Below are 25,459 nucleotides of genomic sequence, written 5' to 3' on the forward strand. Positions count from 1 at the left end.
GTCTTATGATTATTCAGGGAGCTTACAAGCAGCCTTGGGGTTGGAGTGAGGTGGTGTGAAGAAGGGGGGGAAACGGGGGAGAAGGGAGGGGGACTACATCAAAATTATATAAAAAGACTGAGACAGGCTACGTAGACCAAGTGCAAGTCCAGGACTAAGTTTTTAATGCCTATTCTGTCAAATTGATAGCACCTTACCACCACCACCATCACCACCACCAATCCTGGTACTCCACTGCAAATAACAAGTATATGGGTCTATCTTCTCTCCTTCAATGCTCATTTATTTAACATGTGCTTTATCTACTGATAAGCCCAAAGAGAGATGGAGAGAATGGGATATGGTTGGGAATTACAATAGAGGAGACCTTCCAGTTTACTGATATGTAAAAGAGAGGCTTCATACTGGGTTGGCAGCTGTACAACACAGAGAAAAGGTAGCCAGAGAGTAAAGCTTGTAACTACTGGAAACCCACTCCTGGCACACACAGGTTTTGGGTTTTGTTTTGTTTTGGATTTTGTTTTTTGTTTTTGCTTTTTTTTTTTTTTTGATATGCAGACAAATTGAGTGTGAAGGGAGTCAAGATCAGTAACTTTGGAAAGGCTTAAAGTGTGTGTGTGTGTGGGGGGGGGTAAGTAGTATTGATTTCTTGGTTAAGGAAAACCTACCAGCCTTCATTAAAAACGTCAAGTGTGTTATTGGCCAAAATATAAGATGAAAAACTGTTGAATGTCTGCTGTTTTATCTTTTTTTCACTTATTTAACTTCATTATTTCAACCTAGTTCCATCATTTTAATATGGATTTACTCTATATGCTATACTCTATATACTTTATATTTTAAAAAATAATACCAATTCTATTTTATCTCATTGACAATTATTTCAAATTACCACTTCTGGTCCTTGGGAACACTCCTGTGTTCTAATACCAGGAGGCATAATTATGTAATTACAATGTGAACATTATGCTCCTTATGGCCTGAAATGCCCCTAGAAAGGAATGCTCCATTGGCCTCAGAAATTTTCTGTGAGAATGATATCTTCCAAATGTGGAATAAATAAAGCTGCAGAATAAATAGCTAAAGCTGAAATGTAAATGATTCAATGTAATAGTGTGGCAAGGTGAGAGACACTTGACTTTTAGTTCCTGTTGCAAATCAGGAATTACATTAGGAAAGCTTTTAATATGGGACCTGTTTTTTAAAATATAAATTCTGTATCAGGTTACATCATCTAAGCTGAGTAGTTGAACTTTTATCTATTTGAGTTTTTTTTAAAAAAGTGTAAAAAGGACTAAACACTTCCTATGATCCCCCCCCCCTTCAGAATCTTCATAACAATCTGTAGTGGTTACTGCGTGAAGCTTTTGACAAAAACAAAACAAAACAAAAAACAGGATAAGATGTTGATTGTTGCTTTTCTAAATTAAAATTAATGATACCCTTAAGGTAGTCGCATAAACAAAGTCAGCTGAATATTGATATAACCTGACTGTATCATCACAGAATCCAACAGTTTCATACACATGACAAGCAACAACAAATTTCTACAGTGTGGTTTAGAAATGGCTAAGATGGAACCTTAAAGCCTCAACAAAAGTCTTGCTGTCTGCCTACTTTTGCTTTCTTGTTGATGAAAGAGTTCTTTAGAAGTGAAGAAATAATGCTGCTGGAGAGAGGCCAAATCTAGTCTTGGACGACACTCCTCATCATGCCTTGCCAACCTGGCAGGGGTCCATAGCCACTTCATTTGAGGCACTATCTGTTCACCCACTGAGTCCATATGCTGTTCGGGTGGATTATATAGAAGATAAAGTGGTGAAGGGAAAGGAGTTAGGGCTGGGGGTGTAGCTCTGTTAATCCCACAAGGCGAGAATAAGATCACTACCACATTTTTTGAGCCAAATTTGAAGCAAGGTTTATTAAATACTGGACAGAATGATGAACATTGGCCAGGTCTATACCCGGGATTCCCAAAGTATGGCATCAAATTCTATTAGTCAAATTACATTAGAGGCTTATAAAGGCAAAACCCACAAGGCTACGTACTTCCCACCTCCTTCCAATTGGGAGGCAAACATACATTCTGACATACTTCCTGCCTACATACCTCCCGCCTACATGTTATCAAGCACAGCCTGTGCAGTTGGGGCAACCAAGCTTGTTTAACGAAGCGAAAACATCAGCTTCCAGCATGCAGGAAGTTATCTGTCTCTGGGCGAGTGGAGAGTATAGGTTAGAAGCATTTTTGTTTTATACATCTCTTAAACACAGCAATTACCCTTAAGCCATGACTTAGCCTTCACAACTCACTTATAAAATATGAGATACTTTTAGTTGAGTCCCAGCATCACCACCAAACATTGAAAAAAGAAGAAAATTAGTCAAAACTTTAAAATCCAGGGTCTGCTGAGATGGTTCAGTTCTTAAAAGTGGTTGCTGCTCTTGTAGTAGACCTGGATTTGGGTCTCAGCATACATTTCAAGTGATTTATAACTGCCTGCAGCTACCATTCCAGGGGAACTTCCACCCTATTCTAGTCTCTACAGGTAATTACACATACATGTTACATATAAACACACACACACACACACATACATACATACATACACAATACACACACACACATACAAAATAAATCTTTTAAGTTATTAAGAAATAAGTCAACAAACATACAAAATAGAATGAGGAGAAATCTGTAAAAGAGGAATATTAAAAAGGTGGATTAGGTATATATGTAATATTACTACCAAAATCCCACTTAAAGCAAGATGATTGCTGGAGCACCAGAATTTGAGACTAGCATGGGTAACATAATAGTAATCCATCTAAAAAGGAAGGAAGGAAGGAAGGAAGGAAGGAAGGAAGGAAGGAAGGAAGGAAGGAAGGAAGGAAGGAAAGAGAGAAGACAAGACAAGACAAGACAAGACAAAAGGAGTAGATTAATGTTGGTCTCAGAGGCAAATATTAGTTTCCACGTCAAAACTCAGCTAACAATTATATTCCTACTCAGATTGAACCTTGCATTAACCCTGGGTTCCCAAAATTTAACCTGAAATTTTCTTTTAAACTCCTAAGTGTCCTAATGTTAAGAAAACATACTTTCAAGAAGAGCTCCCAGTATGTCTAGTACTAAAGAAGGCCAAGTTGTTTGGCCACAAAGCTGTTAATCCCACCAGGCGAGAATAAGATCACTACCATATTTTTTGGAGCCAAAGTTGAAGTAAACTTTATTAAATACTGGCCAGGATGATGAACCCTGGCCAGGTCTATAGCAGATATCTCAAATACTCATTCCAAACCTTAAATCAGAACATATTTTTTCCTCAGTTACAATTCAATAGAAATGGAAAGTCATGGATTGCAGTGCTGACTCAGAAGATGAGAGCCCTGCCAGATCCTGCAGAAGACCAGAGTTTGATTCCTCGTACACACATGGTGGCTCACGACCCATCCATAACTCCAGGTCCAGGAGATCTGATGTGCTCTTCTGGCCTCTTCGGTCATAATACATGAATATAGAGCACAGACATAAATGCAGGCAAAACACACATTCACATAACATAAAATAATAATCTTTTTAAAGAAATGAGAACTCAGACTATTAATTTTTAAATTGAAATGGATTGTAATTACTTAAGATAATTTTAACTATTGCTGTGATAGTCTCAGTTGAATTTACAGAATAGCATTTTGACATATGTACATGAGTAGTCTATGTTGTTAGAATTCAAAAGAGCTGACATGAAATTATTCTTTAGAATGAACTTTATTAGGATAGAATTACATGACAGCCATGATGGGTTTCAAAATTGGGGGACATTAGAAGATACAGAGCATCACACTGTAGACAGCCTTCCCTTTAAATACTGAAAGGAGCTTCATTAGAAGAGACAGCCACAAGAAAGTGAATAACCAAGATCCTGAAGGTAGAAACAAGCACTTTAGCTCCAGAGAACAGGGAGGGTTGGGTTTTTTTATTTGTTTGGTTTGTTTGTTTGTTTGTTTGTTTGTTTGTTTGTTTGTTTGGGGATTTTTTTGTTTTTGTTTTTTGGGGTTTTTTTTGGGTTTTTGTTTGTTTGTTTTGTTTTGTTTTGTTTGTTTTTTCAAGACAGGGTTTCTCTTGTGTAGCCCTGGCTGCCCTGGAACTCACTCTGTAGACCAGGCTGGCCTCGAACTCAGAAATCCGCCTGCCTCTGCCTCCCAGGTGCTGGGATTAAAGGCGTGCGCCACTCTTATAGGTTTTCAGGGAGCTAGATAATCTTCATACTATGAGATCTGACCTAGCTTGTCCTAGTTTGGTGTCCCACACCAAAGGACAGAGAGATAGGAACTAAATAAAAACATAAACTTATCCTTTAAAAATTATTTCAGTGCTGGGCATGGTAGTGTATACCTTTATGTCAACACTTGGAAGACAGAGGTAGGTGGGTCTATGTGCATCAAAGGCCAGCCTGGTCTACAGAGCTAGTTTCAGGACAGTCAGGGCTTTACAGAGAATCCCTGTCTCAAAAACAACAAATGCCAGGTGGTTATAGCATATGCCTTCAATCTCAGCACTCTTGATAAAACAAAAAATTAGATTTATTTGTTTTATTTTCTGTTTATAATGCTTATAAGTATATGCATCAAATCTGTGCCTAGTACCAACAAAGGTCATAAGAGGGCTTCAGAGTCCCTAGAATTGGAGTATAGATGGTTTTGAACCACCATATGAAAGCTAGGCCCTTAACCTGGGACCTCTCAAAGAACAAGTGCTCTTAACTGTTCATCCATCTCTTCAGACCCATAAATTTATTTTAAAAGCATTTATCCATTATTATTGTGTGTATGATTATAATGTATGTGCATAAGCATATGTGTGGTGTCAGGGGACAATTTTATGGGCTCAGTTCCCTTATTCCATTTTTGAGTTCCAGGATCAAACTAATGTTACTAGGCTTGTACAGTAAGTCTCTTTTCCTACTCTGCCATCTCACAAGCCCATCATAAACTTATCTTGCAGCTATATGGGGGAATAACTTCAAAGCCACAGCACAACATGTTTTCTTATCAAATCTCTGTCTTAAGGACAAATACAGCTTGAGAGAGGCATGGTCTGATTTTTGAAAGGAGGAAAGAGTAGCTAGATGGTATGCACTCTAACACATGAAAGGAGTTGTAAGCAATACATAGGTCCACCCTGACACAAATATATAACTCACAGAAAACTATAGATTGCAAAAGTGTTAGACAAAGACATAAGTAGATTGTGGAAAGTCTACAGGTATATGGGGGAGGGCATTGTTCACTATCCTCACAATAAAAGAAGAGTTGGGGATGATACTTGCTTTGTTTTATTTTGCTTTGTTGCTTTTATTTTTAATAGCTACATTAGTATAGGTTTCTGGTATGGTTCTCCCATGGGTGTGAGTATTCATCAAGCTTTAAGACAACTAATAGCCAGACCATGGAAAGGCACAAACCTAGTAAATATTTATTTTTCCTGGCCTATGGTAAACATGCTTTCTGTGTGGTATCAGAAAGAACCCTTGAACATTAGAAAGAATGCACATTGTCTAGCAAGGCAATTTCCTCATCTGGTGCTAACTATGACACTTGTAAAGCTTTAGAGAAGAAGACAATAGCTTAAATGCGATTAACCAGCAATTCAAGAAAAAGTGGAAGCCCTTGAAATTTTAAAACAAAGTCAGCAACACATTTGATAATACTGTTTTCAAAGAGCAGTAATTGTTTATCTCTGTCCTTTTTCTTTTCTTTTTAAAAATCTCTTGGCAGGTTTAGAGAAAATAACAAAGAAATCAAGAGGGCCTTCAAATTCACACAGGGATGTACTGAGCCATGGAAAAGAGCTGAGAATTAAGATTTGTTGGATGGTTTGGTACTCATTCATTTTCTCTCAAATTACACTTTGAGTTCTACTGTATTCATATTTAGCACAGTGACAAACAGATTATAGGAATTCAACACTTTCATTCATTCCCTCGGTAAAATTTTCTAAGCAATTCTTATATTCTGGGCACTATGCTAAACTGTGAACAAGATAGCATTCATGTCTCATAGACGAAGAACCTGTGTTCCAGTAATTATCTTTTGAATGGATGTAGAGAAGAAGTTTGTTTTGTTTTGTTTTGTTTTGTTTTGTTTTGTTTCCCTTTTAGAGCTAAGGATACCTTGGTAGCTGAGCTCATGCCTCTTGTTTACAAAGCCCAGAGTTCAATCCTTGACACCACATAAAGCAAAATTAAATACATAATAGAAGCCCAGGAAACATTTTTTTTACTGGACTTATAAAAGATATCCACAAACTGCACATTATATAAAACCCATCAAAATGGAAAGCAAAGAAGAATATCTACCCTTCATAACTCTTGAATATGATTGTGTTCAATGTAGATTAACAATCTGGGAGAAATTTGGGCTTTGAGGTTGCCTTTTACTTGGTTGCATTAATATTTTCCAATTCTAACATTGTAATTAAGAAGAATATAATGATTATATATAACAAACACATTTTTTCTCTTTCATCATAAAATTGAAGGGAAGAGGGAAAAGAAGGGAAAGGGAAAGGGAAAGGGAAAGGGAGAGAATGGAAAGGAAAGGAAGAAAAGAAAACAGATATTCCACAGTATTGTGTTAGGAATGTTGAAAAAGAAAATGTTTATTTTAAATATACTTGTTGTGGTAAAGATTTAAGAATAATATATCTGTTAATTCAGTCAACTAGCACGAGGTAAGCACCTGTTCTAAGCAAGCACTGTGCTCCTATCTGGAGATTGCCCAGGAAATAAAATTATGTCCCTGTCCTCACAGAGCATATAAAAAGACTTTTCCTTTTAATCTCCCCTGGCATGCATTTAGTGAAGAATTGCTGCAAACTAGATTATGAGTACTCACAGAGCAGATGGCAGTATTTTGCCCATCTGGGCTAGTTCTAAAGAAAAGACCCTTGTGTATCAATAGATAAGGTTTCTTCCAGTTCTAAGCTTTCATGGTCTATGATCAAATAGTTCAAATAGGATATATGCTTCCAGATTGATGTTTTACTTTTATTACTGTTATAAAATGGAAACAAGGGGCATGACTTATTAATTCAGAGGAAATTCTATTCCTTTTGTCTCTTTAAAGAAGTTCATTTACACTCCTTTAACTCTTTCTGATCAACCCACCTCCTTAAGTTCACTTTTACCTCAGTTTAGTTTTTCATCCTTCCTTATTCTTCCTTTGTTGACTTATAGAACTTTTTGTTGTTGTTAGGTAAAGAGTCTCATATTTCAAATGAACTCTTGCACATATATACTACTAGTTCCTCTTCTAGTAGCCTTATTTCCAGGCTCCCAGATTTGAAATCAAGAAGTGAACTATTTTAAAAATTAAGCTCATGGTATAGAGTGGCACAATATGAGAACACTTGCTAACTGAACAGGTGTGAAGCCTTGGGTTCTATCCTCAGCCCTGCAAACACAAATCAAAAGAAGCTCTAGTATTCAAATGAATCCTTCCTTCAAAATACTCCTGTGGTCGCTTCTCAGCCTTTTGGCTAAGATCAAGGGCAAAATACTCCTGTGTATCTTCATTTTAAATTTATTTTTAAAATTTTTGTTGTAAGACATGTTTTGATAATATTTCTTCCTTTACCCAATTCCTTTTGGAGTACTCAGTACAAACCCCTTGCCTCAAGAATCGGGGATCTATGCAGAAGGGAAAGAAAGACTAAGAGCCAGAGGTGGTGCCGGGCCAGGCGGTGGAGGCGCATGCCTTTAATCCCAGCACTTGGGAGGCAGAGGCAGGTGGATTTCTGAGTTTGAGGCCAGCCTGCTCTACAGAGTGAGTTCCAGGACAGCCAGGGCTACACAGAGAAACCCTGCCTCGAACCCCCCCCCCCAAAAAAAGAGCCAGAAGTGGTAATTGACTCCAAGGAACCAGCATCTTCCAGACACAACATACCTGATGCACATATAAGCTCACAGGACTGACAACACAAATAAGACCTGTGCAGGTTCAAACCAGACAAAATTTGAGCACTATGTACCTTCTTTGATATTCAATATAATGCTAAGATAGTTGCTGCATATAACACTCCAATTTCAGTCAACTGAGATAATCTCTAACTGGTCACTGCAGACTTGATGTCTTAAAAGGGAGTTTTTAGCCATGTCTCTCTTCCCAGTGAGTTAAGCTTTGAAAGAACAGAAACTACAACCTTTGTTTAATGCATACATATTCTTTTTAATATTAACAAGTGCACATAAATTGAAAACATAACAGAGAGAATAGTTAAAAGTGTCTGAATGCAAGGTACTGGTATCTACCTTCTGTTTCTGACTGCTGGTTTGCATATATTATTTCATATTGCTTAAAAACAGCTAGCTCAAAAATTCTAATGTAGTTGAGCTATTGTTTCAAAAGCTTATCAATTTTTTCACAAATAATTGCTCACAGAATAAAGTGCTTTCATGGTAAGAAGCTACAGCTTGTAAAATCTTTGGTCTCCTTCACACTTGTCTTTCTCACAATCATTTCTTTAGTCAATTTGCAGTCAAGCTACACAGAACCTTTCCCCTGTGACAATCTGTAAATTAAAAAAAATAATAAGCTTAATTCTTAGTTATTTTAAAACTGTTTTGTGAATATTTCATTTCAGTAAAAGATACATTTTAAACTTGACTCTCCTTGTATGTTTTTATTAAGTTTGAGTCATAGGGAGAGAAATTCACTTTGATCTTATTTTCACCTCTTGACAATACTGGGTGTATACTAGAAATTACCATTTTTGTTCTCCTTATATGGGAATTTTTTAGCCATAACCTTTAACAATTGAGGAACTGTAATTGACTCTTGACTCAGGTGTTACAGCTATCTGGTCCCTAAACAGTGACCACCATTTTTGCTAAGGGACTTGGCCTACTACACACTCATAGTCCATGCCCAGTTTCTCTTGAGGATTTCTTAATGGTATGAAAAAGGATCTCTGATCATTATCCAATATTCTTTCCATTTCCTAACTTTGACATTCATCTCCTGATTTACTTGTTCATAAAATGATACATTCAAATTTTTAAAATAATTATATATTTCAAGCATGTATTTATATGTGTTCTTTCATAGCTTTTTCTCTGTAAGCTTATGGTATCATGTTTTTAAAGACTAAGAAGAGACCTCATATTGAATCACAAAATTAATTAATGACTAAGTATTTATAGCTGCACATCCTTTATTTGGTCTTTTATAAATTAGTTGATTGAAACATGAAGACATTTATAGTCTGTGATGTATCTCAACGATAATGAACTTCTTTATCATGTTTAAGGCACTGGACACAATCCACAGCATGGTACCCCCTAATACCAAAATAGAAATTTAAAATCTAGTTACTTACTAAATATCTACCGTGTTCTAGTTTAATCTTCCACAAGAGCAATAGCTAGACAGAACAAGTTTGAATAGTAGACTCACTGCTAATTTCCCACGTATTAAGCTTCAACAGCAATTTATTGAGTATTTTGTTTGTTTGTTTTGCTTTGATGGTTCTTGCTCTATGGCCTAGGCTAGCTTTATATTTTTTTATGTAGACTAGGTTTGCTAGGAGCTTGCAGTTCTCCTTCAGCTTTTTGAGTTCAAGGAATAATAGGTATGCATCAGCCTACCTGGTCCAAGCAAGTTCCTTTTTAAGCCTGCCATGCGTCAGTTCCTACATCAATAAAATTTTGGAGTAATATTACTTGTTATTAAGTTATTGTGAAGAATGAATTTCAATTCATATTGCTATACACATAGCATTTAACAAATGTTGGCCATTTTGTGTTGTATATGATACCCTGTTCATTATACCTTCTTCCTCTCCATTAATTAGCCATAATAGGAGACAATTTAGAGACATTGTACTAATCAGGATTCTCTAGGACCTCACTGGGGAGGGAGTTGATAGATGGTAGGTCGATAGATGATATAGAAAGAAAGACAGAGACAGAGTCAAACAGACGGTACAGAAAGAGAGACAGAGACAGAGTCAAACAGACAGAGAGAGGTGATAGATAAATTGCTTGGAAGGTCTTAGCTCATATCTATGGACACTAAGAAATTTCATGATCTTGTGTCAGCAAGCTAGGAACCCAGAACAGTTGGTGATAGCAAACCTATCCAAGTTCAAAGGCAAAAGAGTAAATCTTAGTTTCATCACGGATCAATGTCCAAGCTGAAGTAGGTGAGCTAGACAGAAAAAAACAAAACAAAACAAAAACCAAAAAACAAACAAACAGTATCAAGCCGTCAGTTAGTCAGTTGATTTACATAAAGCCAACCCACTTTGCAGAAGGCAATCTACTTTGCTGAAATCACAAATTCCATATTCCAATTTTATTTTTTAACAGTAATTTAAAAAATACCCTCACAGATACATTCAGAAGTAATGTTTATTTTGGTAGCATGAAGTTTAAGCATAAAATTGACTACCACAGCTATATAATCATTGTTTTTTCTCTTTTCCAATGTCTCTTGCTCTCTCTCTCTCTCTCTCTCTCTCTCTCTCTCTCTCTCTCTCTCTCTCTCATATCTCGCTGTTCTGTCTCTGTCTCTCTCCATTTATTTTGTCAAATAGTCATTAAACAAATCTTTGCTATCACATACTCTGTACAGGGTTCAGAGAGCCATGTAAAGGGAGGAGTGGAGACAGACACATGCAGAGAGGAGCCCCTACCACCAAGAGGTTCAGATTCTATTTTAGGAGACACTCATTTCCTTATAATTACTAGATGGTACTGTACAAATGCCCCATGTATAAACCATGTGCTCTGAGCATGCTGAGGAAGCAATTAATTCTCACCTGGGAGATAGAAAATTAAACATATAAACCCTAGCATCCTAGCTGTGGGAGAGAAGGTGGTTAAAATGTTCTGGGTAAAAACAATGGCAGTATAAAAACCCCTTAGATATATGGAACATTGGAGGACAGCTGGTAGTTTGGTTGACTCAGCAGATAGAGGATGGCTTGCAGAGCAAAGTTCTAAATCCAGGCAGACAAATCTGAAATTGTTTCTAGTGCTTCCCTATGTATAATAGTAAGGGAAATCCTGCATTGTTTTGGAACCCTGCTTAGTGAATCCCATCTCAAGATAGACAAGGCAAAACAAAGAGTTTAAAAAACATCCTAGATCTACATGAGATATTTCATTGAGATCTATATTAGATATTTCATTGATACTGGGAAGTCAGGGTTGACATTAGTTTAGACTTCTTGATGAAGTTGAGAACTGCTTTATTTCTGGACTATTCTCCACGGCACAAGAACCTAAACTCTGGTGCCTGTAGGCAAGCTCTGAACATATCCTTGTTTAGCATGGGCTGTTGACAACTAAACTAAGATCCGGAGTCATGAAGAGGGTGCCTGGGGCCATGACTAATACTAAGTTGGTGAAATGCCAGATGACAAGGTTTATCATTTCATAACTTCCAAAAGGTCTCCCCCTTTCCCTACCAAGAATGGAATTCAATAAGTTTAAATAGGACACTGTGTAAATGTATTATAGAAAAATCTAATAGGAAGAAAAAGAATGGCAAGTCATTCCATGCTGCCTGGGGTATATTATCATTTCTAAATGCACTGAAAACTGAACCCCGAAATTTTCTTTTAACTCATTACCCACCCTACCTGACCACAAATTTAAGCCTTGCCTCTACTTTTTAATGTGTGTATGTTTACATGGATGAATGTGTGTGTGTGTGTGTACGTGTACATGTAGATATATGTGTGTATTCCTATGAGAACCTAAAACAACTTCAAGTGTCAATTTCAGGACCACCAACCTGTTCTGATTCAGGGTTTCTCTTTGGCCTGGAAAAACCAATTAGGCTACGTTGACTAGCCAGAAAATCCTAGAGCTCTCTCTGTCTCCTCCCCTGACCTAGCATTAGAAACACGTGCTGTCACAGCCAGTGATTTTACCTAGGTCAATGGTTCTCAACCTGTGGGTTTCAATCACCTTGAGGGTCAGATGACCCTTTCACAGGAATCACATTTCAAATATTTGCATTGTGATTCATTACAGCAGCAAAATGACAATGATGAAGTAGCAATGAAATAATTTTTGGTTGGGGTCACCACAACATGAGGAGCTTTATTAAAGGGTCACAACATTAGAAAGGTTGAGAGCCATTGACATAAGTTCTAGATATTGTCAAAGTCAGGTCTTTTCTCTTGAGACACAAATACTTTACTGACTGAACTATCTCCCCAACTCAATTTTTTTAATCTTAAATTTTACTGTGGTTTTTGTTTCATTATGCTTTGTTTTCTTTTGTTGAGGTGAGACTGGTCACACGATGTAGCTCTAGATAGCTTTAGCTCAGGACCTTTCTGCTTCAGCACCTCAAGTGCTAAAATTTCAGGTGTGTGGCACTTGACTAATAATTATCATCAATCTTTGATTGTTTGTTGTTAAAAATTAATTATAACTCGATAACCACTAATAATTTACTAAAATTAATTTAACAAGAATCATTAGTATCAAAAACAATCAATTATGACCCAAAGCCAAATATGTATTTGCAAGCCTCTATCAACACTCAGTATAATAACTTGTGACAATTTTCCCACTATTTTGTAAAACAAATTAGATTGTGCACTTTATTGGTGATTTCCAGTGGAGGGAGTTATAAAAAGTATCATTTTAAAACTGTCAAAATAGAGCAACTTCATTGTGTTTGACCTTGGTTTGTTAAAAATGAGCATTGGAGAGCATTCACAGTTAGGAATTATTAAAGCCAGAGTTGTGAAGTGTTGCTTATCTTTTCTTAGCCTTAGATACCCAAAACATCTTACCATAAAGGAAACAGTGTTTTAATTGTTCCTCCTAAAAAGTGATGAGAAAACATCATTTCTCTTCTCTTCCTCCCAGGTGGCTGTGGAGGACCGTGTCAGACAGCTGCATGAAGCCCACAGGGACTTTGGTCCTGCATCCCAGCACTTCCTTTCCAGTAAGTCACTTTCATTGTTCCCTATTTAACCTCTTCAGTGTATATTACTAGCTAAACATTGGGCAGTGTTGAATTAACAGTAATCTCTGTCAAATACACTAGCAGTATAGTTGAACTCTATTTCTAATCATCAACTAAAACAGAATTGTTTCCTGCAATATGTTCTCCAGTACTGACTTCAATAATATTTTGAATATCCCATAGTCACAACTCACTCCATAAAGGTGAGCATTATAAAATCCTGATATCATCCCTCAATATATGTTATTGCGAGTATAATTATTTTCTTTTTTTCCTTCTTCTTCTTTGTTTGTTTATTTGATTTTTTTCTAATTTTTAATTTTTTTATTAATTAGGTATTTTCTTCATTTACATTTCCAATGCTACCCCATAAGTCCCCCACCCCCCACTCCCACTTCTATAATTATTTTCTATGTTAGACACAAATTCAGTGCCTTCCTTATTTATGCTAAGCAACCATTATATCACTGAGCTAAATCCCTAGCCTTTGTTCTTATGAGGCAAGATCTCACTGTGTACCTGAAACTTACCTCAAGCTCACTATCCTTTTGCCTCAGCTTCCCAAGTGCTGGAGTTACAGACATGTGATAACATACCCAGCTAAAGTTCTTAGCAAAGCCACTAAATACTTTCATCTCCAATTGTTCTCTCACTCTAATCACTTTGACTTCTCTTTTGTCGTTTGTTTTTTACTGTTCCCTTTTATTTACCAGTTTTTATAATTGGTTCATTGGATTTTGTAATCAATTGCATTATTTTTATATCAATAGTAAAAATTACATGTTTTATAAGAAAGACAGCTTTAGTTTATGGAAAGTTTTACTGGAACATTCTATTAGTATAACAATGAATATTGAATTACAAGCAACTGTTTTCCTCTAATTAGTTTGGTAATTTTTAATATCTCTATGGTTATATGTTTCTATGAAAATTAGATAAATAGATAGATAGATAGATAGATAGATAGATAGATAGATAGATATAGAGATAGATAGAGATATAGTGTGTGTGTGTGTGTGTGTGTGTTAAGTTAGAAATCATCATAAGTTCTTGACTTGTTCTAACTCTAGTTATTTGGACAATCTTTTAATACCACACATGATTAGAAGATGAAGTGGGAAAGTTAAAGGTGTATTCAATCCTCCATGAGTGGAACTATGGCGTTTAGTAATTCTGCTAGAAAAATCATGAAGACTGAAGATTGTCTTGGCAACAGCCAATCTATTTAGTTCAATTAAAACTAAATGTGATAGTGTGCTTCTTGGTGACTCATAAACCATAAATACAAATATTGCTATTATGAATATTAATTACTTCTAAGATACCATGTATATCCATTCATACTTCCTTCTCTCTACACCTGCCCTTACATTCTCATATCTTCCCCATTAAACTCTACTCCCAGAAAATGATATGTTATTCATTTAATGCAGATGACAGGTAAAGTTTAATGTATACTTTTCCCGGGTTATTTGCATTTAAATAGGGTAAAAATCTATAAGCCTTGGGGGAATGAGTCTCTGGTGGTAGAATGTCAGCCATAAGCTCTGAGCTTTCATGAACTAGGTAAAGCATCTTCACACCTTCCAAAGCATTTCATATGATACCTTCTTGAAAGGTCAAGCCTGTGGCCATGTGCAGTCAGAAAGGAACTGACCTAACTGCCTGACTAGGACCATTCCTAGACATCAGAACATTTTTGAATATTCCTATGGAAAATCAAAATATACGTAGACGTTCCACTTATATGTGTAAAAATATACTAAAATGTTTAAAGGCATGTTGCAGAAATAGGACAGTGAGACTAAATATGGATTGAATCTTCATGTTGTCTTCTTTAAATTCAAATATCATATACATCCATCTAGAACAATTTAGACAACAGTAAGAACAAACAGGAAAATCTCACTACTCAGATACACCTCTCTCCAAATTTTAGTTTATATTTTTCCTATTTGTCTATCTGAGTCCAAGGTCATCTTCTTTTTTTCTTTTTTCTTTTTCTTCCCTTTTCCTAATCCAGAGATAGCACCCAGTGCCCTGGTGTGCTATTGCAAGTGCTCTTCTACTGAGCTGTATCACCAGCCTCTTTTGTCTTTCAAACCAGATAAGAATTTAAAATAAAAAATCATGATACTCCAGGACTTGGAGTCAGAGACTGACAGGTCAGGAGCACCTTGAGTTCAAGGCCATACTAGTTTATATAATAAGTTCAGATCATCCAGGAATACACCATGAGACCTGGTCTCAAAAAAAAAAAAAAAAGAAAAGAAAAATTAAAGTTTTATGACTTGATTTCCCCCTTACTAATGGATTTAAAATACTCCTGTTTACATATCCTTCTATCAATTCATAATCTTAATAACTGACCATAAAATTCCTTCTGTAGCTATGCCAAATTTACTAAGAGAATTCTGACTTTTGGTACTAAGATTATCACAAAATGTTCACTACTATATCCAGTATTATGAATGCTACTCTACAGTCATGGCAGATGTTCTCTACCTGACAAATGTCTAACTACATCGTTATAGAGTTAAAGGTTGTTTTGATTTGTAGGATTTTCCATGTGGATTATCAATCTGAACTAGGAAGTTGCACAAGAAGTTAAGTGTCACCTCAAAACCATGTTTGTGGCAGGGCATCTGGAAGTCACTTATTTTCTCTCCAGGTGATGTCTACAAAAAAAAGCAACATCATCACTACAAAATAAATAAAATAAATATGTTTAAGTCATATTAAGGTTGCAGTAGAAGTGTTGGTTTAATACATGCTTGTCTCTAGGTTACTAGGAATAGTAGGAGGGTGATTTCTAAACCTCACCAACCATGCACCATGCACTTACCCACCAACAGGCACTCGCTCTCTCTCTCTCTCTCTCTCTCTCTCTCTCTCTCTCTCTCTCTCTCTCTCTCTCTCTCTCTGTCTCTATCTCTGTCTCTCTGACCAGAATGTTTTATAGGTGCATACAGTCACTCACATTGGGAAACTGCATGACCAATAGTCATTTTTCTGTCAGATGCGACAGACAGACTCTCTCTGCTGTTTCTCCCTGATGTCTTCATTGCCCAAACAAGTTGTTTCTGTCGTCTTAGATCCAAGTGCAAATGAGAAAATGAGAAGGCTGTATTTTCCTTCTCCTTTAAACTATCTTGTGCTTCCTCCTACTTTAAATATTAATTCCTGCAACTTAACCGAGAGAGATATTTGAGCAATATAACTTCAATTGTTTCACATATTGTGCTCTTCAAAGTAATATAAAAATGCATGTAATTATATAGTTGGAGTTTCCATGTCAAGCTCTTTATGTCTGTGATCAAGAAAGTATTACAATACTTGTTGATGAATACTAGCATCTAAATTTTGTTAATCTCTTGCTTTTTCAAAAATCTAGGAAGGCTTTCTAGGTTATTTTTTCCATTATTTGAGCTTCTATTGTGAATTGTACTTTTTTTTTTTTAACCAAGGACAAATAAATTTTACAAAAGCTAAAAATCCTTTAGTAGCAATTAAAAGAACTCATGGTGTCTTCATATGTTGTAAGTTCTAGAATTCCTTAGAGGAAATTTTTCCAAGCTGTGCTTTGTAGGACATTAATGTTCTGTATGACTTTAGTAACTGTCCCTGAGGGTTGACAGAGATGAGCAATACTTTCCCTTCTGGATATCTTAGGATCTTTGGTAGACATTGGGACTCTACAAAGAGGATAGAGAGACTCTGGTTCTTCTTCATAATTAGGTCACTGTGCAAACACTGCTTTCCAGTTACAATAAATTTGTCATTAAATATGTCATTTAACACAGTGAGTCTTTGCCCAATGTGTAATGAAAAAAATAATTCCTAAAAGAAGTGACAATATGGCCCTATTATGAAGAAATTGCATATTTATAAAGCAAGAAGGTATACTTTCCATTTCTCCTTAAGTTCCCAACCCTTTTCCAACCTTAGCCCAGTAGTCACTTCTGTTGTCTACCTTCTCATCTTGTGAGTTGGCTCCATCCTACCTGTACAATTAACTTTCAGAATCTGAAGTGTGACTCATTTGTGAATCCTGAAATCAATTGAATGACTTTCATCCTCCTGTTTTGGGTGAAATGGAATAGACAAGAAAAAATTAGAATATAGCATACAAAGACAGCCACATATTATTTGACACCTCACTTATTCAATGAGGGGTTCATGTGTGTACTAGATCAAAATGTAAAATGCTTTCTTTCTGTGAGACACAGCCAAACATTTTGGGATAAACAATTTCAGTCGACCCCTTATTTTATAAATGGCAGAACAGGTGCAAAAGATTAAATGATGTGGCAAGGTCACAAAATTGTACATAATAGATCATGGAAGGGCACTAGGCTTCTGGCCTTCTAAGTCAAATCTCACACTGTCCTTCCCATTAAAAATACATACACAGGCCAATGACTGTGTGTGTGTTGCCAAGGGTTTTTCTTTATCTTTTCGCTTTGTCTCCTTCTCCATCCTATGCTAAGTTACTAAGATGTTTTGCAAAAATTCAGTTGTTCTCTCAGTACCTCTGATTCAAAGATTATCTTATTTATAGTATGGATATTACTTAAAAGTATAAGTTGGCTAGGTCTATAGTACATTTCTATATTCCTAGGCATTAGGGAGACTGAATCAGATGGAATGTTTGATACCAGCCTGGGCAAAATAGCAAAGGCTTTCTCATAAAGAAAAAGAGAGCAGGAAATAGCTATAGTTTATATATATGTACTGTGTGGGTTCAAATTCTCACTCAGATATCTAAGGAATTACTTAATATAACCTTAATTATTATTTAAAACATTGTATAAAATTAACATATGTCCATATTTCATCAGTATTAGAATATAGTACTTCAAAATATATTAGAATGCCATGCTTCAAAAGCTATGATATCAAAAGGCATCTTATGAACAATAGGATTTTGACTCCAGTGAAATACAGTAGCATTATGTTATAATGAAGGTCAAATTGTTAATATATATTGGACCCTGAGAAGAGTTCCTGGGGCATGGTGAATGCTACACTTGTGCTTGCTACTAGCATTAGCTTTAGTATCATGATTGCTATCATCTTGGCAGTTAAATCTTTTAGATTCAAGCTTCTCACACAATATCATTTATCTTCTTGCATTTGTTTCTCAATATAAGTAGTTAATCTCATCGCTGAACACGAATGTAATGTGAAAGTCCAATGCCTCACATATTATAAGGGACTAATACTTGTGTAATTAATGAACAGATGGATAACCCTATCTAATTTTGAATATCTAATATCAGAATGTGCTCAATATTGTTAAAAATTATATTATTCTAAGATGATACCTAAAATTTTATAGGTATTCAATAAATATTTACAGAATTATTTATCACCAAGATATTAAAAGGTAAAATTACTCATGATATTGTTAAAACACAATTGTCTGGGAATCTAACATAATAATTATCATATAGCCAGCACTCAATATATAAAGTGACTGAAATTATAAAGTTATGTTGCATTCATAACTTCACATGCTCATTTTTATAAAATTCTGCTTCACCATGATAAATAGTAGGGGCAATATTGGCTTCCAAATTATGGCGTGATCACAGGGATATTTAAGAATAAAATAACAGAAAGATGCACAGTAGTACTGAAAATGAAAGTAAATCCAAATATAAAGTTATCACGTCTTTGTACTTTTGCAGATTATTTTTAAGGAGCATATATTATTTTCATAATAGAAAAGCAATAAAGGATAAAATTCTTATACTCTAGCTTTTAACCCAATGACCTTTCCAAGTATTATACTCTATTGGTGGCAATGAAACACTATAAGAAAAATTCTGTTCTTATTACTTATTCTAAATGAAGAACTGTGAACTTCCACAAGTGACTTTTCTGTTCACAGATTATGAGACATTATAAAAACAAAGAAAGATCAGTTATTTCTTGCAGACTTTATCATCTTAACTGGCTTAATCTTATCCCTGGTTAATTCTCTCTCTCTCTCTCTCTCTCTCTCTCTCTCTCTCTCTCTCTCTCTTGTTGGGGAAACTCGTGCTTTTATAGCTTCTCCTCAATACATAGGGCAAAATATTTTGTTTCCAGCTTCAGTGTGACTAATTCTCCACCCTTAAACCTCTTCCTTACATGCATGATTTTTTTCAAATAGAAAATAAAAAAATACCAAGCCAAGCATGGTCATGCATGCCTTTGATCACTTGGAAGACAGAGACACATGAATCTCTGTGAGTTTCAGGCTAGCCTGATCTACACAGTGGGTTCTAGGCGAACCAGGTCCTATAATTAAGTCCTGTCTCAAAAATCGTGGGGTAGGGGACAACAAACCTTTAAGCTAATCTAATAATTGCTGACATTCAGATAATAAATTGTCCTACAGCACAGATCACCATTGCCCTTAGGGAATCGGTGGCTTGAAATATGAGAGGGGTAGTAATTTACAGCTTTAGATGGGTTTAAATACATCATCCTGATAAAAGTCCAAAAGAATCTTGCAAGTACAATATGAGGTAATTTTCTGCCTAAAGTTCTTTGTCAAGAATCTCAGGGTAAAATAATTTGGGCTAGTTTCTTCAGCAATCACATGTAATTCTACATGTTTGGAATTTGGACAAAAGCTGTCAAAGCTGTCAGTGATGTTGGTCATGATTCTCTAAGGCTAAAGATAGGCTAATAACTTGCACCTGTTTCTCAGAACCTATTTCTATGACTCTTTCTTGTCTATTACCTTTTGCATCAAGATTCTGTAGCATTGGCCTTATATAGCCCATGCATTTGAACACATAAGTAGTCTTAGGAAAAGTTCTCTATTTATTTCTTCTCTGGGAATTTAAATCCTGGAGCTGGCATCATAAAGAAAACTGGCTCAAGAGATGTAATTGGTGAATACAAAGGAATTTTGAGGTGGTAAGCAGACCTACTTTTGGTAGGATTCAGTCACTTAGATATGAACATACAAGGAATCACACATTTTGGTCATATGTCATACTAGTTTGTCAGATTACGACTATTAAATACTATGTTATCTAGATTAACCAAGTCACTTGACACAAAGGTGTAATCCCAATGTTTCTCTGCCACAAGGGTAACCACTCATTGAAGTTTGTACAGAACTTTCCAGAATTAAGCACTGAAATACCACGACTCCAGAAAATATCTTCAGTTCTAGGGAAATCAGAATAATTGGTCATTTTAGCCTTGGAGACATTTCCATACCAACACAATTTTAAGTGGGGCTCCTTATAGAAGCAATTTGTTCATCAAATACTCTCAGCTGAAGGGAAAGGAGGGAAGTTGTCTGTAGTATGAGGATGCTGGAGCAAGGGTGATTCAAACCAAATAAAGAGATGAACTTCAATCTGATCCCATAGAAGACTCTGGAAGGCATATTGCACTACAAAGTTGGACAAGCCTTAGGAACACGACTAACCGTTCACTGAGAATAAATAGATTCCAGTGTATTTAGAGATGATAAAGCAGGTCCCATTTGGCCAAAGAGATTCTATTAGTTATGTTACATGCCACTTGCACACAATAACTGGCAAAATCAACTTAGGAGAGAAAGGGCTCGTTTTGGCTCACAGTTTAAGGGTACAGTCCTTCATGGTGGGTATTTTATGGCAGCTGATTGCATCTCATGTGCAGCCAGAAAGCAGAGGGAGAATTCCTGTACAGGCTCATCTCACCTTCTTATCATTCAGTTAAGGACCTCAACCTACAGAATGAAACTGGCCATAGTTGGGATAGATCTTCTCATCTCATCCTAGTTAAATGATCAATCCCTCAGAAGTATGTCTAGAGACTCATTTTCATTATGACTCTGAACCCTGTTAATTTTACAAGGTTAACCACCATAGGAGTTCTCTAGTGAAGTGGATCCTTACTAACCAGCCAACACTCAGACGCTTCAGGGATGTGTACATAATCCAGCCTGCAGCCTGGCTAAAGGAATCAAAGTGGATCACCAATAGTGACCTCTTCTAACCTTTGTGAAATGACTATGATATCCTGTACAGACTTTTATTTAGAGTTAAATTGTGGCTTTAAGCTTTGTCACTAGCCATCACTGCTTTATCTTATAGCTACAAGAAAATGTCTGATCATGTGGCAATCGTGAGGCAAATGCTTATGTCTTTCTTATTTCCTCTTCCTTGTGACAGATTCTTCTGGGGATAGTCTCATGATGACCTGTGGTAAGAAAGAGACTAGTGCTAGATTTCTGAATCAATTCCATGACATGAGCACTATTTTAGTGGAATAGTGGCTCTAAAAGGTATATTTTTACACTCTCCGGAAAATGAAAGCATTTGTGCATTTGGCCTAGGGTACTATTTTGTCATCTGTCCCAGAATACAAAGTTTTGCACAGCAGAAATGGTGGAATCACATCCCTATGGGCAAAAATCATTACTTTCATTTTTCCATTTGGATGTTTTCCATTTTCAGAACACAACCAGTTTGAGATTGCAAAATATTTTCTGGTGAGAACTTTGAGGTGAGGATAAAGGCTTGTTATTCTTTTGTAGAATTACATAAACCATTCCTACCTAAAACTACTCTTCTGAATTTTTAAATAGATTTTTTTCACATATATGCAAAGCAAAGCTCACCTTTGTTTCAGTCGGGTGCAGGTATTGCTGTACTGGCTATGTTTCTGTAAGACTCTAAGGAATGGTGATGTGTTTATATGATGAGAGTTATAGTTTCAGGATGCAGGGACACAAAAAGACCAGGAATGGCTTGGTGCAATAGGCCAATAACCTTGCTGCTCAGGAGGGTGAGGCAGGTAGATTGCAAGCTGAAGACCTGCCCAGACTTCAGACAGATTCAAGGCAACCTGGGAAATATCTTCAATGCTTATTCCCAACATAAAAGGAAATTGAGGCCTGACCTCCAACCTTAATGACAGAGTGCTTTCTTCTATAAACAGGACACTGCTTTAATTCCTAGTCCAAAAATAAATAGAAAGCTCCATCATCTTTGCACAACTTGACACACTTGTTTCTGTATGTGTGCATTTGTTGGTACAAACTTTAATCTATCACAGTATCATGGCCTCTCTTGTCTAACAACAACAACAAAAACCTATCATTTTTACCCTTTTTGTTTGTTTGTTTGTTTGTTTTATGTTCTTGAGACAGGGTTTCTCTGTGTAGCCCTGCCTGTCCTGGAACTCACTCTGTAGACCAGGTAATGTAGTCCTGGCTGCCCTGGCCTGTAACTCTCTGTATAAACCAGGCTGACCTTGAATTCAGAGATTTGCCTTCCTCTGATTCCTGAATGATCTGATAAAAGGAAGTCAAGAACCACCACTCACCACAATTTTTACTTCTTTATGATTTTTTTTCATTTTTTGTGCCATTTTATTCATTTCCTCACTTTTCTACTATCTGTTTATCTCCGTATGTTAAGGTCAGCCATAACACTGATTTAATAAGTGATTTCATGGCCATCTATCTTAATTAGGGTTTTGCTGCTATAATATATACCATGACCAAGGCAACTCTTATAAGGACATTTAGTTGTGTCTGGCTTACAGGTTCAGAGGTTCAGTCCTGTATCATCAAGGCAGGAGCATAGCAGAATCCAGGAAGGCATGGTGCAGGAAGAGTTGAGAGTTTTACATCTTCATCTGAAGGCTGCTAGCAGAATACTGACTTCCAGGCAGCTAGAATGAGGGTCTTAAAGTCCCTACCCACAGTGACACACCTACTCCAACAAGGCCATGCTTCTTATAGTGCCACTCCCTAGGCCAAGCATATACAAACCATTATACCATCTAAGAGTGAAATACAGACTTAACTGTAAACCAGTCCTTCCTGCACTAGGTACTATAACACTTGAGGCTGATAATTGTTATGAAATCTCCTCTGTATCATCCCTGGCACATGATCTTCAGCCTCTATCTACTGCAGGGCAGTAATACATTTCCTCTTTTGTTGTAACAAACAAAAATGTCTGCAGACATTGTCAAATATCTACCAAAGAGGAAAACTCTTCCTGATTGCAAACTATAATCTCATTTATTAGTTGTTTACTTGGGTTGTTTTAAAACTTGATCTTACGATGTATCACAGACCAGCCTAAAACTCACTGTATGGTTCAGGTGACCTCAAACTCATACCAATCTCAATATACTCAGATCAGATCCTTCAATATACTCAGATCAGAGGTGTGTGATACCATAGATGGAAAACAGCTCTATTATTTGTCTGCCTCTGAAGAATGTATGATCATGGATGTGGGGAGTCATGTAGAATTCCATCCTTGTGAAATAAACTAAGTCTATGTCTCTACACCCTCATCACCATTCCCAACAATATACACAGAAAAGCAAATGAAATGGAAGTATTCAACAATCTCTAGGGAGTGTCTGAATTGCCTTCCTTGACAAGAGATTGAACCTGACAGAGACAAGGATGCATGTGCTCTATAGACAGCCTTTGTTTTACACATGGTAGAAAAACCTACGAAAGTCTAAATGTAACAAACACAGCTTATACAGTCAGCTGAAATTATCATTGTATTATTTCCAAACATTCCTTATCCCTTCTCCTCTCTTCCTTAGTTTCAAACCCCTGTGATATACCTTGAGAACAATCTCATACTTTAAATTTTATATTCCAGCCACCTCTTAGGGAAACCCATATATGAGGGGACAGTATAACTTAAAGACTGTGATGCAGCTGGGTGATTTTGATTTCACCTCACTTTTATAATGAGGTTGATGATACTGTCCATTGTAAGTACTGATGATCATTAATTAAGGTGGGTGGCCTGTGATCTCCATTAATAGGTAAGGTCTTTGGGGACAGTGGAAAATTACATCAGTCTCTTGCCTTACAACTTGAGTCACACCAATGACAGGCAAGAGTTAGAATACAGGATGGCTGATTAAACAGATCCTATTAGGAAATTGGGCAACATGTGAGCAACATAGGGTAAACAGCATGTGTGGGTGTGCTGTGAGTGTGTGTGGGTGTGTGTGTGTATGTGTGTGTGTGTGTGTGTGTGTGTATGTGCATGTGTATGTGGCTTTTAAAAAATTAGCTTTGTTTTAAAGTATCTCTTACACACATGCAAACTATGCCTTGATTGAATGTATAATGCAGTACTTTAAAGACTTCTCACTCTGATACATATCCTTGGGCTTAGTCTAATAGCCTAAGAAGTTAATGAGTTTTCCTTTATTTTATCTCAGCTAAAAATTGATTTGTCAATTAACAATATCTATTGAGTGACCAAAACAAAAACAAAGTTTCTGTCTCATAGAACTTAAATTTTAATAAAATATAGACAACCAAGTAATCATGAGATTAATAAAGAATAGTAAATGCACCAGAGGGATGAAGTGAGGATTTTTAATGTTTTTTTTAAGTTTTGAAATTGTGATATAAACATATAATTTCCCTCCTCCAACTGCTCCCATATACCCTCACATTCAATGTAAAATTCATGACCTCATTCTATTTAAATGTTAATTTATGTTCCTAAATTCATAAATATAACCTTCTTAGGCCATGCAATATTGGCTCTTTCCTTGGAAACATGATTTCCCCAACTCTCAGCATTAAGGGAAAGAATGTTTTAAGTAGAAGGGTCAGACATGAAGAGATCGGAATGCAGGAGTGGTGGGTTAGACTGATTGGAGTGTAGAGATTTCAATAAAAAAGAAGGGGACTGTTAGCTCCTATTCTGTTGCTGTGAAAAGACACCATCACTATAGCAAATCTTATACAAGAAAGCATTCCATTGGGAACTTGCTTACTGTTTCAGAGGTTTAGTCTATTATGGTAGGAAACATGGCAGCATGCAGGTAGACATGGAGCTGAAGAAGGAGCTGAGAGTTCTGTATTCTGATCAATAGACAGCAGGAAGAGAGCTACTGTGGAATTAGTGTGGGCTTTTAAAACCCCAAAGTCTACCCCAAGTGACACAGCTCCATTAACAAGGCCACACCTATTTCAGGAAGGCCACACATCTTTCTAAACCTTCTCAAATTGTTCCACTCCTTGATGATGTTCCACTCCTATGATTTTCAAATAAATGAGCCTATGGGAGCTGCTCTCATTCAAATCACCACAATGACCTAATCAGATAGATTTACTGGGGGCAAAGTGTTCCAGACAGATGAGGCAGTAGAGCTAAGGGCCTCCACATGGAGTATGATTAGACGGTTTGAGGATTAACAAGGAAGCAAGTGTAACTGGAGTCAAGAAATAAGATGGAGAACTTTAGATCACTGAGGGATTAAGAGCCACACCATGTAAGACTTTCTTAGCTATGACCACAAGTCTTCATAACTTGTTATTAGCAAGAAGAGAAAGCTTCTGGCTCTTCCGGTCAGAAAAGCACCTGGGTAACTAGGGCACAGGTTCAGCTGACACTCGCCAGCTACCCACAACACCCGCCACAGGATCTTAAGACTTCTGGTGAGTGGAACACAGCTTCTGCTCCAA

At 36.6% G+C, this 25,459-nt stretch overlaps 1 protein-coding gene across 4 annotated transcripts in view; it reads left to right on the forward strand.

Annotated features, from left to right (window-relative positions):
* Dmd (dystrophin) overlaps window positions 1–25,459 on the forward strand; it is a 2,293,239-nt gene that overhangs the window by 2,008,983 nt on the left and 258,797 nt on the right. For all 4 annotated transcript variants that reach the window (XM_029473189.1, XM_021152893.1, XM_029473188.1 and 1 more), the window contains exon 61: window positions 12,894–12,972. In XM_029473189.1, coding sequence (XP_029329049.1) covers window positions 12,894–12,972 — 79 coding nt within the window. The remainder of the gene's footprint in view (window positions 1–12,893; window positions 12,973–25,459) is intronic.

The sequence above is a fragment of the Mus caroli genome, chromosome X (genome assembly GCF_900094665.2).
Source record: "Mus caroli chromosome X, CAROLI_EIJ_v1.1, whole genome shotgun sequence".
Taxonomy (NCBI): domain Eukaryota; kingdom Metazoa; phylum Chordata; class Mammalia; order Rodentia; family Muridae; genus Mus; species Mus caroli.